General features: G+C 39.1%; 2 protein-coding genes across 2 annotated transcripts in view; one reads left to right on the top strand and one right to left on the bottom strand.

Moving 5' to 3' along the window:
- GAREM1 (GRB2 associated regulator of MAPK1 subtype 1) overlaps window positions 1-13,919 on the top strand; it is a gene marked incomplete at its 3' end in the record, with an annotated part of 69,406 nt that overhangs the window by 18,561 nt on the left and 36,926 nt on the right. Inside the window, exon 2 of the mRNA XM_083360754.1 lies at window positions 3,699-3,839. Coding sequence (XP_083216880.1) covers window positions 3,699-3,839 — 141 coding nt within the window. The remainder of the gene's footprint in view (window positions 1-3,698; window positions 3,840-13,919) is intronic.
- On the bottom strand, window positions 390-854 carry LOC310637675 (large ribosomal subunit protein eL18-like; the record flags this gene model as incomplete). The annotated part of the gene is made up of 1 exon (XM_083358177.1): window positions 390-854. A coding segment is annotated over one exon (426 nt), but the record flags the coding sequence as incomplete, so codon positions are not given.

Genomic DNA, 13,919 nt, shown 5'->3' with positions numbered 1-13,919 from the left:
ATTTTCTTTCTGCTGTTAGAATTTGTCTTACAGCTCTTAAAATATTGAGGGAAAAAACTTCACAATGTTACCTCCAGTTACTGATTTGGAAAAATTATTATGTTTGTTGAATTGGTGACATGGGAAACTACTGTTGATAGGAAACTCAGCTATATATGTGAAACCTAACTGCAAACACGCAGAATCTTGCTATAGCTACTAAACTGGATATTTTGTTTGCAATTTGTGGATGAATCATAATGATCAACTCCCTCTCTTCATGACATAGAAACTGTTCTGTTTGTCTGACAGCCAAATCCAGTTCTGTTTGGAGTGCTCTGAAACAAACAATTCAACAAAGATCTAGATACTTCAGGGATGTTAAGATCAAGATTTATCATGATATGAGCATAGTCTTATACTGGGCTTTACATTTTTTATGAAACATTCTAGTTTTTGTAGCCTCGACTGGCACGGCGACCTCGAGCTCGTTCAAATTTCCGCCCCTTGGATCGGACATATGGCTTAGTGTGGCTGTGGGGGGTACCAGGAGCCTTGCCAAAATGCCGATAAACCTGGCGGGCCTTTCTGGGTCCAGAAAGCAAAACAGTTCCCTGGCCTTTAGGGGCAGCCATGGCTAACTGGTCAAAAGTCATGATCTGGCCTCCAGATTTCAGGATGCGTCGGCGGGCTCCCTGTGTGACTCTGAGGGCACAAATCTTCAGTTTGGGAATTTCCTGGATGCGAACATCATCCGTCACTGTGCCCACCACGACGGCTGTTTTGTTCTCCCGCCCTTGGAGCTTCATTTTACGGATCAACCGCGACACAGACAATGGAGGCCGGTTGGTGCGGCTCATGAATAGCCGTTTGAGTATATATGAGCATAGTCAAGACAGCAAGGTTATGAGATTAAAAGATTGAAGAGTTAGTTTCAAGTATTATTTTAGCAGTCTGCAAGCCTGATCTCTTAAGTTCCAGCAAGGTTCATGTGTATGGATGCATCCCAACCAATAGCAGAGGTTTGGCTCTTTTTTTCAAGACGATTTCTGCTTCTGATTTCTAGATGGTCTGGACTGCCTAGGTTTCACCCTTTGATGCCAGTGTTCTCTACTAGGATAATTCAGATCCTCTCCCTGTACCAGATAGAATTCCTTTTATCTCAGTAGAGCATATTCTAGTTGAGTAGAACCTCCTAGATGAAGCATTAGCTTGGATCTTCTGGTTCAGAGTGATACGATTTTTCCTTCTAAAAAGAATTGGCCAGTAAGAGAATGATAGAAATACTGTATAACAAAGTATGGCCTGACATTAATTTGTGAACTTCTCTTTACCAGGAGAAGTTAAAATATTATATGTAGGCAGGTAATCATCTTGAAATCACACATTATAATTTTGCCATCCAACAACAGTGAATAGGAAAGTGGTACAGGTCAGATAAGTTTGCCATGAATATAGTCTTCAGTGACCTGGTTCCCATATAAGAGGGATTACAAAACAGATAGGGAAGCAGCTAAATTATATTGGAGTATAACAGCAACATGGTGTTTGTTGGTGTTGCACAACCAAAAATATCTGCTTGAATCACAAAACAGGAATTTGTGATGGATAATTTTTAAGTTGGGAAAGAGTAGGAAAGTATAATTTTCTGTAAAATTAACTGTAAAAATTAACTGTAAAAATGATTGAAACCATTTTAGTTTTGAAGAATCTTTAAGAAGAGTAGCGATGAATTTTCATGAATGAAAATGGATAATGTTAATATATAATTATTCTGTCTAAAATAGATGAATATGTTTGGGAGGTTGGGAACTGTGATAGGTATGTTTGCTTCTGATGATATGGGGATGACTCCGTATTATTAGTTTCATAAGCTAAACGCAGTAAAATCTAACTTAAGTCATATTAAATTAACTAATTGATTTATATAGACCAAATTGGATACAAAGTAATGCTGTTTTCCAAATGAAACTAGATTCTGCTAGCTGCTTCACAGTTTAAAGCCTCTTTTTGTATATGATATATAATATTGATATCTAATATTTATATTTTAATATTTAGGAAAAACATGATGTAACAATGGAAGGTCTCTTTGAATTGCAGTACTTTAAAAGAGAAGGCTTGCACGGTTCTTTGTAGTTTCTACTTGCATAAAATTAGTTACCTTGTACCATATATTGTATAGCGACAGAAGGACTGTTAGAATTTTCCTTGTCTCTGGGCGTCTTTGGTCCTGCTTTGCATCCTTTTCTTTGCTGGGGGTAGTGTGGGAAGTAGAAGGAAAAGCTGAAGGATTTCAGTGGAAACTGAAGACATACAAAAAGCATGGTAATCTAGCTGCTATTGTGACATTAATTAATATACCATCATTCCCCTGAAAGCTCATCAGTCTCGGTTTTTCCTAATTTTATTTTCAAAAGACTTAGTGAGGTGGTTGGATTGAGGTAAGAGGTACCTATCCACCCAATCATATACACATAGCATCTCTTTATAGCCTGGGGCATATTTAATATTTTGGGGAAAGAAAAGGGGTATGGGTCATGTTACTGTTCCTTTTCAGCAATATTTTGTGAAAATTTGCTTTGTTTTTTAAAACAATTTTAAATCTAGTTTAGAGACTCCACTTCGGACCGCCCCCGATCTGCGTTCATTTCGCCGGGACCTGAAAACCTGTTTTTTTGATCTATCAGGCCTGGACTAAAGGGGTTTTAGCTTTTGATATTGTTTTAATTGTTGGGCTTAATTAATTTAATCTATTTTAATTTTACACTATTTTTATATTGTATTTTATGCTGCCCTGTAAACCGCCCGGAGTCCTTCAGGAATAGGGCGGTATAAAAATTTAATTAAATAAATTAAATTAAATAAATTTGTAGAATTTCCTCAATAGGGAGAAAATCGTGTTTCTGATTTTCAACAACTGTAGATGAAGGGAGCCTAGGCCCTAGAGAGTTGTAAAAGACAAAGGGGGGGTGTCTCAAGGAGCCCAACATTCCATTTACATGGTCTCAGAAGAACTTGAATTTAGATTTTCCCAACTTAGCCACTACTCCAGAGATTTGAAGTGATTTCAAGAGGTAAAATGGCTATGGCATCCTAATGTCTCCTAAAAATCCAGAACTCTCCCCCACATTGGACAATTTTTCACATTTTTGGTAGTTTAAGCAGCACGCTAGTGCTTTAAACCTCCACAAGTTCAGTCCTTAACTATCCCCCCCGCCCCCCCCCCAAAAAAAACATTTCTAAAAGGATTTGTAGTTCTGCAAATATTGCCCAAGCCACTTGGATGGCAGCCCTCATCCTTTGGTTTCAAAACAATCCTCAGATGAAAAAAATACTGTCCAGCTTCTAACTGAAATGACGGTGAGAAATATCTGGCTTGCAAAGTATCAACATAGTTGTAATAATGCATAGCAATGAATTTGTATATAAAGCATTTCCTGTAAATTCCATAACCTTTGAAACAGCTCTAAAGAGTATTCAGGTTTGCCTAATATTGTACACTGTAGGGCAGAGTTAACAGGAAATGACCTTGTAATAAATCTATTGCAGAGATTAGATTAGATTAATCTAATCTAATCTAATCTAGATTAGATTAGATCAGAACTTTGGGCTCAGATTTTAGTTTCTACAGCATACAATCTAAAGGATTATAGTTGAAGATTAGTTTACTTTAATGATTAATCAATCATGACTTAAACTTCAATCTCTTTTTGTAGGAGAACCTATAGAAGGTCTTCGAGAGAGTGATTACCTATTGATTCATTCATGCCGACAGTGGACAACTATTACAGCTCATAGTCTAGAGGAGGGCCATTACGTCATAGGGCCGAAGATAGAAATTCCAGTGCATTATGCCGGTAAGTGGAGCTTCAGCTGTGGACTTCAGAAACCTGAATAGTTAGCTGCCCAGTTTATCAGCTACAAAAAAACTACCCCTGAGACAAACCATGACAACAATTTCAGCAAAATAAAGATACATAGAAATACTATAGTTTATCTCTACAGCAGAAATATTTGATATGCTTCCGTTAAGAGATGTGATTTATCTAATAAACTTTCATTGACTGCTGCAGAAAAATAGTACTGGTATTTGTCTTATGCAAAGCTATTACAGTGTACAACAAAGATTTTGCTTCCTGAACACTTTTGGGTATATCTTACAGATTTTAATAATAATGATGATGATGATGATGTTGGAAGGGACCTTGGAGGTCATCTAGTCCAACCTCCTGCTTAGGCAGGAAACCCTATACCATTTCAGACAAATGGCTGTCCAGTCTCTTCTTAAAAACTTCCAGTGTTGGAGCATTCACTGCTTCTGGAGGCGGTTAATTCCACTGGTTAATTTTGGGCCACTCCAAAAGAATTTGGTTCCAGGACCAAAAAACGTGGCACATGAACCACTTGTTGACCCAAGAAAGATATTTTTGCCTCCACTTCACATAAAACCTAGACTGATGAAAATTTTTGTAAAGGTGATGAACAAGAAAGGCTCTTGTTATTTGAGACAGATGCTTCCAAAAATAACTGATGCCATGATTAAGGAAGGCATTTTTGTTGGTCCATAGATCAGATACATCATCAATGACAAATGGTTTGAAGATCTGTTAGTGGGGCCAGAAAAAAATGCCTGAAAAGCATTCAGGAATGTCTTTAAGAATTTTCTAGGCAGATACAGAGCACCAAACCACATTCACCTGGTTGACAAACGTCTTACAACACACAAGACTATGAAGTGCAATTTGTCACTGAATATTCATTTTCTGCATTCACACCTGGCTTCCTTTCCCAAAACTCTAGGGGCAGTCAGTGATGAACATGCTGAAAGTTTTAACCAGGACATTGCCACAGTGGAAAAATGGTATCATGGAAACTGGAATCCATCAAAGTTAACAGGCTCTTGTTGGACCATGCAATGAAATGCATCAGAAACTGAGTACAAATGAAAATCAGCCCTGTTGAACTCATGCTGCATGTCAGAAACATTATGTAATTAAATACATTATAGTCATTAGAATTTTATTTCATATTTATCAAGATTCCCATGTAATATAATTATTTTGAAATTATAAGTGATTCAGTGTTTCAGTTCGAAGGGGTATATCATAAAAAAATTTTCAGGAAGCAAATTTTTTGAAAAAAAAATGTCCATTGATCAGAAGACATTGCAAAAAATGGTCAAAATTCAGCTGTATTGTGTTTAAAATGTTTAAGGACATGATGCCCTTCTTCTATTCTCCATGTGAGATGTGGAAAAGGTGTCAGCAGAGGACAAATAGTTATTGATTGATTCTGTTGTAAACAAGTATTGGGTAGCCTCTTCTGGTATACTTTGGTTGCACTTAATCTTTGTGGGGTGACTATGTTGATGATGCAGACTGGTGGCGGCAATCTATAAAATTTATTGAGTTTATGGGATAACCCTGGATTTTATTTTTTTCTTTTAAAAAAACTAAGCATGTTTTAGGGGTTATGTTACAATTTTAAGTTTTTCTCATTTCAAAATGGAAGGATTTTTTTTATAATTTTGAACAACCACAAATAAAGTGTATCTGAGATTGCAAAAAATTATTCAATGATAGTACATTGCATATCATTGCTGTATCCATCACATTATTTAAAGTTCATCCTGATCTTTTCTTTCTAGCAAACTACAGGAATTCAGTGTTCAACAGGTTCCTTTTCAAGGCAGACTGACTGCATTGTCATCCCACAGATGTAATTTTCTTTCATTTCTGGAGCAATCAAGACTTTATTTACTACTATAAACTTTGTCAGCCATACATATGTCTGTATTTGTTCAAATGGCAACCCCCCCTTTTTTACTATCTTTCAGTAAAAAATATTGTATTCCCACTAGTTTATGAAAGGGCAAAAATATCAGTAACTCCAAAAAAAGATCATGTCTTAAAATTTCTGTGCACAGCACAGACAGTAATAAAAATCATTGCTGTTGTATGGTAGTAAAATCAATTACAGTTTGATTTAACATTGAATAGCCTATAAATCAATTTCCCCGTGTTCATGTTCTGCATTTGTATAGTTCAATAGACAAGGATTTTTTTCTCTTCCTCCCTGGAGACTGTTGTGAGAGAGTAGAATAATACAGTGGAGAAATTGTGCAGGCAGGAAGGGTAAGAGTAGTGTCAGGACCCACCTCAATCCACATCTTAGGAAATAAGAACTCTTGGATGCAAGTTTAGTCCAAAAGGAAAATGTTTACTAGGATGGAATCGATTGTGGCAATACAAGACGGAATCTAACAAAGTTACATTTCAATCCTATATAAAGCATTCCCATTTCAGCCCCTCCCCTCATCCATTTGGTCAGGCTCCCATCATTTGCTTAGGTGTCAGGCCCTTCCGTGGGAAAGGGAACTCTCCTTGTTTTTATTGTTATTGCTTCTTCCTTTTCAGTTGTAAATGAAGATGCGATCCAGATCTGTCTCTCCCCCTCCCTCCCCCAGTTCAAACATTTCCCTGTTGTTTGAAGATCGCCTTAAGTAACCATCCTCTCTCCCCCCTCGGAGAGATGGCAGAATCCCCAGAATAAGCACAGTGTTCTACCTATACATTTATGAAATGTGATATAAATGGATTCTGAAAAGTAGGCTAAGTTTCATGGCAGAAGGAAGTGGCTGGAGGAAAAGAAAGACATCAGATTGGATTTATTATCTGGAGAAATGATATTAGAAGGCAAAATTTGAAGATTGGTTGGTACAGCAGCAAACTAGAGAGCTGAGACAGTGTTTGGTAAAAAGGGGATAGACACCCCTCCCCCCAAGAGCTCTGTCCTCTGAAGAGCTGCATAAAAGAAAATATTGCATGTGGTGGAAAAGATCAAACCGCTAAGTCTGGACTACCAGCAAATGATGAGAGTCTGTGACACTCCTGCCTCAAATTTGATCAGCTGGATGAGGCTTATGCCATAAGTTAACATCGAGTCCCCTGGGAAGATGTGCCTGAATTGGGCCACTTCAGGATTTGCTGGCCTGGGTGAAAGGCAAAGAATGACTCAGAGAATTCTTTCTAGAGTGAAAAAACAAGGAAGCTGATCCCGGACTGAGGTCTTTAGGGATAGCAGAGCCCTGTTGTGAGAGGATCGCTGTAAAATTGTTGGAAAGATTAGCAGTGTAATTAAAGATTTCTTTCGTGGGATATAAACTTGAGGTGGATGAGAGATAGGAATAGGTGGGCTAGTTGGAGTAGTTTTGCTTGATTTCCAGCCCATCCATGGAATGATTGAGAAAGTGGGGGTGGTTGAGAAGAAGGCGGCAGAGGCTCTTGCAGTGGTCCTGTTTGATGTTGGGAAGGACATTTGGAGGGGCTGGGGAAGAAGAGTTGAAAAGTGGGTGAAATCAGGATATAGTGATCAAGGAAGTTATGGTGCAAAATAGTGGGCTGGCTGGTCCAAGTAAAAAAAATGAGGTTGATTTCCTTTTCCACTCAACTGCCTAAGTCCTGAGTTTGAGTGGCTAGATTACTGGGAGCTGGGAATCCTGGCCTGTTACTGATAAATGACACAATTTATAATTATATTCACAATTAAACTGCATTCATTCATGCCTTGATCATAGATGGCACCTGGTATTATTACTGAAATCTGTTGGATGGATGTGGTCTATCAGTGATTTGCTCTTCCAGCTTTTAGATCCCAACACAAAAGCAGTTCCACGATAGGAAAAGTGAGAAGGCAATGAACCACAATTTATCTTATAGTGACCATAAGCCCTTCTCTACAGGTGACAGGCCATGAAAGCTGTATATGAAATTGAGTTGTAGGGTGTAATTGGGATTGTGTGACATCTTGCTGTATGGCAGAATGCCAACCTGAGTTCTTAGACCTCAGTGCAGGGTTGGTTTTGGAATATCATTTTTTATTGACACTGGAGGATTTAGAATCCATTATTGTGTAAGGACATTGATTTCCAGTGGACTTGTTTAAGAATCTCACTCTCCTTTTGGGGTTAAGGTGCAGGGAAATTGTCTTATTGGCTACCAGGAGATGTGCATGCAATACTGTACCAATAGAAGTGCTAAAATTCTCCCAGATTCCGTGAGCCCTTCCTGGATCTGGAGGTCCTGGTGGGAGTACCTCTTACCCTTATTACTGAAGGATCGACTACTTCAATTCACTTACTATGGGCTGTCTATGAAGACTACCTTAAGGTACCATTGATATAAAATGCAGTGCCTACCTGTTGTTTTCATATTATGATTAGTTCTGTAGGCTGCATTGGTTTTCAGTAAGCTTCTGACCAGAAGTTGAAAAGCTGCTTTTAACCTACATAACCCTTAATGGCTTGATACCCAGGGACCTTCAGGACCACCTTCTTCAGGTAGAACCTGTTTACCTGATTCACTCTTCTTGAATTGGTCTACTGAGGTTTTCTCAGCATGTGGGATTGCAGGGAAATGGCCAGGAAATAGTATTGTGCCATCTTTGATTCATCCAGTCGCCATAACTTCCATCTGGAAAATCAGATGACATGAACTCTGATTGTCTTCAGGGAGGCATTTAAGACAGAACTTTTCCATAGCATTTTAATACCTGCTTGTTGGATTGCAGATATCACTGTTGATAAATGTTTTCATAATTGATTTATTTTATATATTTGTTTTTATATGGGATGTTGTAAATCCACGGAGTCCTTGTGGATTTGGCAGTACATCAGTATCTTAGGTAAAGGTTCCCCCGCACATGTGTGCTAGTCGTTTCCGACTCTAGGGGCCAGTGCTCATCTCCGTTTCAAAGCCGAAGAGCCAGCGCTTGTCCGAGGACGTCTCTGTGGTCATGTGGCCGGCATGACTAGACGCCAAAGGCGCACGGAATGCTGTTACCATTCCACTGTAGTGGTCCCTATTTTTCTACTTGCATTTTTACGTGCTTTCGAACTGCTAGGTTGGCAGAAGCTGGGACGAGTAACAGGCGCTCACTCTGTTATGTGGCACTCGGGATTTGACCCGCCAAACTGCCGACCATCTGATCGACAAGCTCAGCATCCTTAAATAAATGTCTATTTAAAGAGTTCTTACAAAAGCCTTTATAATTTGATAATTATATAATAAATTACCTTACATTTGTTTAAAACAATGTATATCTCAATTTAAATTCAAGTTTAAATGTAAAAGAGTTTTTTTAGATCAGTACCTTAAACATGCAAAGACGCCGTTCATAAAAAAAATCCTATTACATATTATTAGTTCTTTTTCCAGAACAATGTGATTTTTTTTCAAGTCAAATCTGCTTAATTTGACAAAATTGTTTATTCTGTGCAGAACAAACTTAAACATTTCAAATGTTCTAGCCCACCTGTACTCTCATCTCATTTCAAAGCCACAAAAGTAGATAAGATAGTAGTCTGTGTTGACTGTACCAGTCAACGTAGCCTAAGTCAGGGGTAGGCAACCAGCATAGCTGACTCAGGAATTCTGGAAGTCATAAAAGAGTCCATGAGTCATAAAAGAGCTGAGGTTGCCTACCCCTGGCCTAAGTGATCAACCAAGGAGGTGATTTTTATTTTTTCTTATTAAAAAAATCAATTAGTAGAAACAGCATCTTTAGCAAGACTGTGTACTTTGCATTTCCTGCCTGCCTATAAGAGACAATTAATTTTTTCAATATATTTTGGTGCTGGCAGATTTATATTTTATTTTAGGTATCCTTAGCTACTTTAGGATGCTATCATTTGGACATTTCTTTGGAGAAACCAAATGTTATATACTTGGTGCTGCGTAGTAGCCAGATCCAAGCAGGCAAGGTGTTTCAGAACTGGCATGGGCACCCTCACTGTGCCTGTTGAGAATTCCTTAAAAGGAGCCACACCTTTTCCTGGGTTGGCACTGCAGTTACAGGGTTTGGGAAATATTTTAAGTTCAGGTGGTGTTATGGATGTGTTGATAGGATGCAGTCAAATATTGCCACCTCCTTAATACCTCTCTAATTCAAATATATATTTTTCTGAGTCCATTAGCTACTTTGCAATCTCTGAAAAGGGCAAGATTTCTCACAGGAGCTGCTAACACGTACGAGGGTGCCCACAGTGAATCCAAAGCATCTTTAGCCATTCCACATCTGTAATGAGAATCACACTTTAAAATGAAATCTAAAATATTGTGTGTGAAGCCTCGTTTGTTTTTTGTATTGTATTGTCCACATTTGTTAAGGACTGAAATTCTAATGTGGGAATTACTTTGTTGTGAAATAGTTCAGGGGATGTTTACTATCAGTATGCATTCTGAACAAACAACTATTTATCTGCTTAATGTTCCAAGGCGGACTTGTGTGAGGATGACTGATTTTGTCAGACTTCAGGCCAGGCGCAGCTGTTAAACTGAGGCTGAGGTTCAAGAGCAGATAAGAAGAGAAATTTCCAGTATATCTAGATAATTTGCTTTATTAGGGGCAAAATATGTGGCAAAAATCTGCCTGCTATAAAATACAGTAATCAAGCCCTTTATGTAAGTGTGTTCATGTTTTGTAGAAGATCTGTGTGAGTTTACGATGGCAAAAAATCAGGATGAATCTAGCAGTACTTCTTCCAACTAACCACTTTTATTAAAAGACATAAACTTTTTGCAAGCTTCAGCTCTGTTCATTGGAAGCATAGTCTTATAGGATTTGAATTGCGATGAAGGCTTTAATTCTTTAAACATTTTTCTCCTTCCCTATTCTGAAAAGGATTTTGACTTTTTCTTTCTCAATATTGAGACTGATGAATATTCTCCTTCTTCATACTGTGGTTCTGTCTGGCTTGAGCAACACTGGTTATCACTACACCAGCTTCAACCATTACAGATGATAGTTACCTTTTACTTAGAAACAAGCCAGTTTTAAGATCTTTTCATTAGATTGCCTATTTATGTCAGAAATTTTAGAATGTAACTAGTTCAGCCTACATGCTTGTTCTCCTTACTGAAGAGTAGAAAAGTTATACTGATTGAAGCTATGTAGTGTCGAGGTTGCTCCGAGGTAAAATATTACATGCATTTCTCTCTCTCTCTCTCTCTCTCTCTCTCTCTCTCTCTCTCTCTCTCTCTCTCTCTCTCTCTCTCTCTCTCTCTCTCTGTGTGTGTGTGTGTGTGTGTGTGTGTGTGTGTGTTTCAGAAACCTTAACATTTAAGACAAATGGTCACTTGAATTAGGCCGCTTTTTTAAGGCCAACAAAGGAATATACATTTTGTTTATACTCTTCTTCACTTGTTGACTCTGTCTGGTTCTTTGTTATAGAATTTCTAAATTATACGTGTATGTTTGTAAAACATCTGGAGTCAAATTTTGCATTAAATTCCAGACACATAAAAGCTGAAGCTAGGCTTGCTGCCAGATAAAGGTAAGGTCTGTCACAAGACATTTCTCTTCATTTCTTATTTGTTTGTTTACAATAAATAATGCCACTGAAATTCTGTGAGAAATATGCCTCCTGCTTTTCAGAGCGTTATCTTTCATTGAGCTTAAGCATAGATAACATTATGATTGCCCCAATGGCCCCAGCAGCAACTTGTATCAAATCTTCCTTATTTCTTACAGTTTCTAAAGTGAATGGTGGAAAATGACTGTCCATGAATATGGTATCCATTATTCTAGGGCAGAGATTTCCAAACTTTTTCAGTTCATGGCACCCATAGTGTCTCAGGAATTTTTTCATGGAATTCTTAGGCAAACAACAACAACAACCCGCTAACAGTTGTGCTTATTAAACAATTGGGTCCAAACAACTTAATAACTGAACATTTTGTTACCAGGCTAGGTAACATCTTCAGCAGAGTTAGGGGATGTTAATGTTCTTCTGTTTATAAAGGCTTCAAATGCCACGATCCGAAATGCTTAATCTCTTCACAAGCCATTCTATCAACAGACACATGTCAAACACAAGGCCCGGGGGCCGGATCCGGCCCGCGAAGTGGTTTCATGCGGCCCGCGAAGCCATCCTGGAAACAGGGAACAGCCCCCACTGCCTTGGCCCTGGCCCAGAGACCCTCCTTCTGCCAGAGACCCTCAGATCTCTCCCACTCCTGCCCAGGCCCCCATAGGCACCCTTGATGCCAACGATGTAGAGTTGGCCACACCCACCCAGTAGGCCATACGCACTCTAGCCATGCCCACCCAGTAGGCCACGCCCACCCGGCCCCCTAAGGGCAACCGCAATGCTGATGTGGCCCTCAATGAAATTGAGTTTGACACCCCTGACCTACAACAAGCCTATGAACCCCTCAGGATCAAAATCAACCACAGAGCCAACCAGAGACAGCACCGACCCTCAACCAACACACGCAAGCCCCCTCTCCCACCAGCAGTTCACCTCCCAATGACCCTGACTGATGTAACCTCCCTATCACAAGATCCATCACAAGACCCACCTATGACTCATACCTGACCCATCATAAGACCCATACTTGACACAGCCACACCTGAAGCCCTTATAAACAGAAGAATACTGGCATCCCCTAAACTCTACTGCAGATATTATCTAGCCTGGTACTGAAACATTCAGAAATCAACCCACAAGCTCAGAGAATAAACTTTCACCCTCATCCTATATCTGAGCTACAGATATTTGCCACTATTGCCAACTTAATAGCTATTTATGTTCTAACAAAGCAGTCAGCTGAAAAAACAATCCAGATAAAAGAAAATATTTTTACTTCATTCTGAAATAACTACATTTTTACTAGCAGGATATGTATGCCTGTTATGTAAATGCACAGCTTCTCAAATCTTTGAACCTTGTTTCCTGTTCCACATTGATTTTTGCTTAGTACTTGCTGTTCATCACAGCAACTAGCAAAAACCTGGATTAACAAAGAATTACATCACAAATGGATGTTGCAAAACCCATCTTCGCAAATGCAGTTGCAAAAATTTAAAATATCCCACAGTGCCTCTGTGATTTCACTGTGGCGCCCTGAAGCATTATGACACAGTTTGGGAACCGCATAAAGAATATATCTTGCTTGCTTTCTTGCATAGTAATATATAGTGAATGTTGAAAGCATAATGCCTCCGGATGTATTGGAAGTATGTACCCCACATGCAGTCAGTGCACGTCCCATCATGTTACTTGTATGAATATTTCTAAATTTCTTCTTTTGCAACTTCTAATTTGCTAGCTAAATTTGAATGTATGTCAGACATAGATTGAAGAATGAGTGGTAATGCTGATTGGTTCAGGATAACTTCCATATGGTGTTTTCACAGTAACTTCCTGATGACTTCTGGCAGGAGCATAGTATCTCTGGCAGTGTAGTGTGTGCATACTGGCTCTTCTTGACCTTTCGGTGGCTTTTGATATCATCGACCATGGTATCCATTTGGGTCAGCTTTGGGAGTTGGGCGTGGGAGCCACAGTTTTGTGCTGCTTCACCATCTTCCTCCAAGACTAGTCTCAATCAGTGTAGATAGGGAGCAAGAGGTTCTGCCCACAGTCCCTGCTCTGTGAGGTGCCACAGGATTTGGTGCTCTTTTTAATATACATCTAATAATATACATCTATAATATACATTACCGTCATTCTTGTCCTTTGGAACATCTTGCCCCCAGAAGTGAGGTATGCCCCCACTCTTCTGGCCTTCCAGCTGGCTCTGCCAACTGTTATAGGGGCCAAAAGGTAATATGTGATCCTGCGGGGTGGCTTATGACATACATGAAGGTAGTCCCACCAACTTTTTAACTTTGTTTTTAACTCTCTTTTAACTGTTTTGCATTTACATACCACTTTTTATTTTGATTGTAAACTGTCCAGAGCCACCTAGGTGAGATGAGTGGTGTAGAAATGTGGTAGAGAGAGAGAGGAGAGATAAGGTTACATCTTAATTTTAAATTCAGCTATTCAACAAACACAGATAACTGAGTATATCATATATGACAGAGGCCCCCCAGCCTTTTGGGCACCAGGGACTGGTTCTATGGAGAAAGATTTTTTCGCGGACTGAAGGGGG

This window comes from Vipera ursinii (genome assembly GCF_947247035.1).
Source record: "Vipera ursinii genome assembly, chromosome: 3".
NCBI lineage: Eukaryota > Metazoa > Chordata > Lepidosauria > Squamata > Viperidae > Vipera > Vipera ursinii.
Note: the sequence above shows the minus strand (reverse complement) of the source record. Positions and strands in the feature narration are given on the sequence as shown.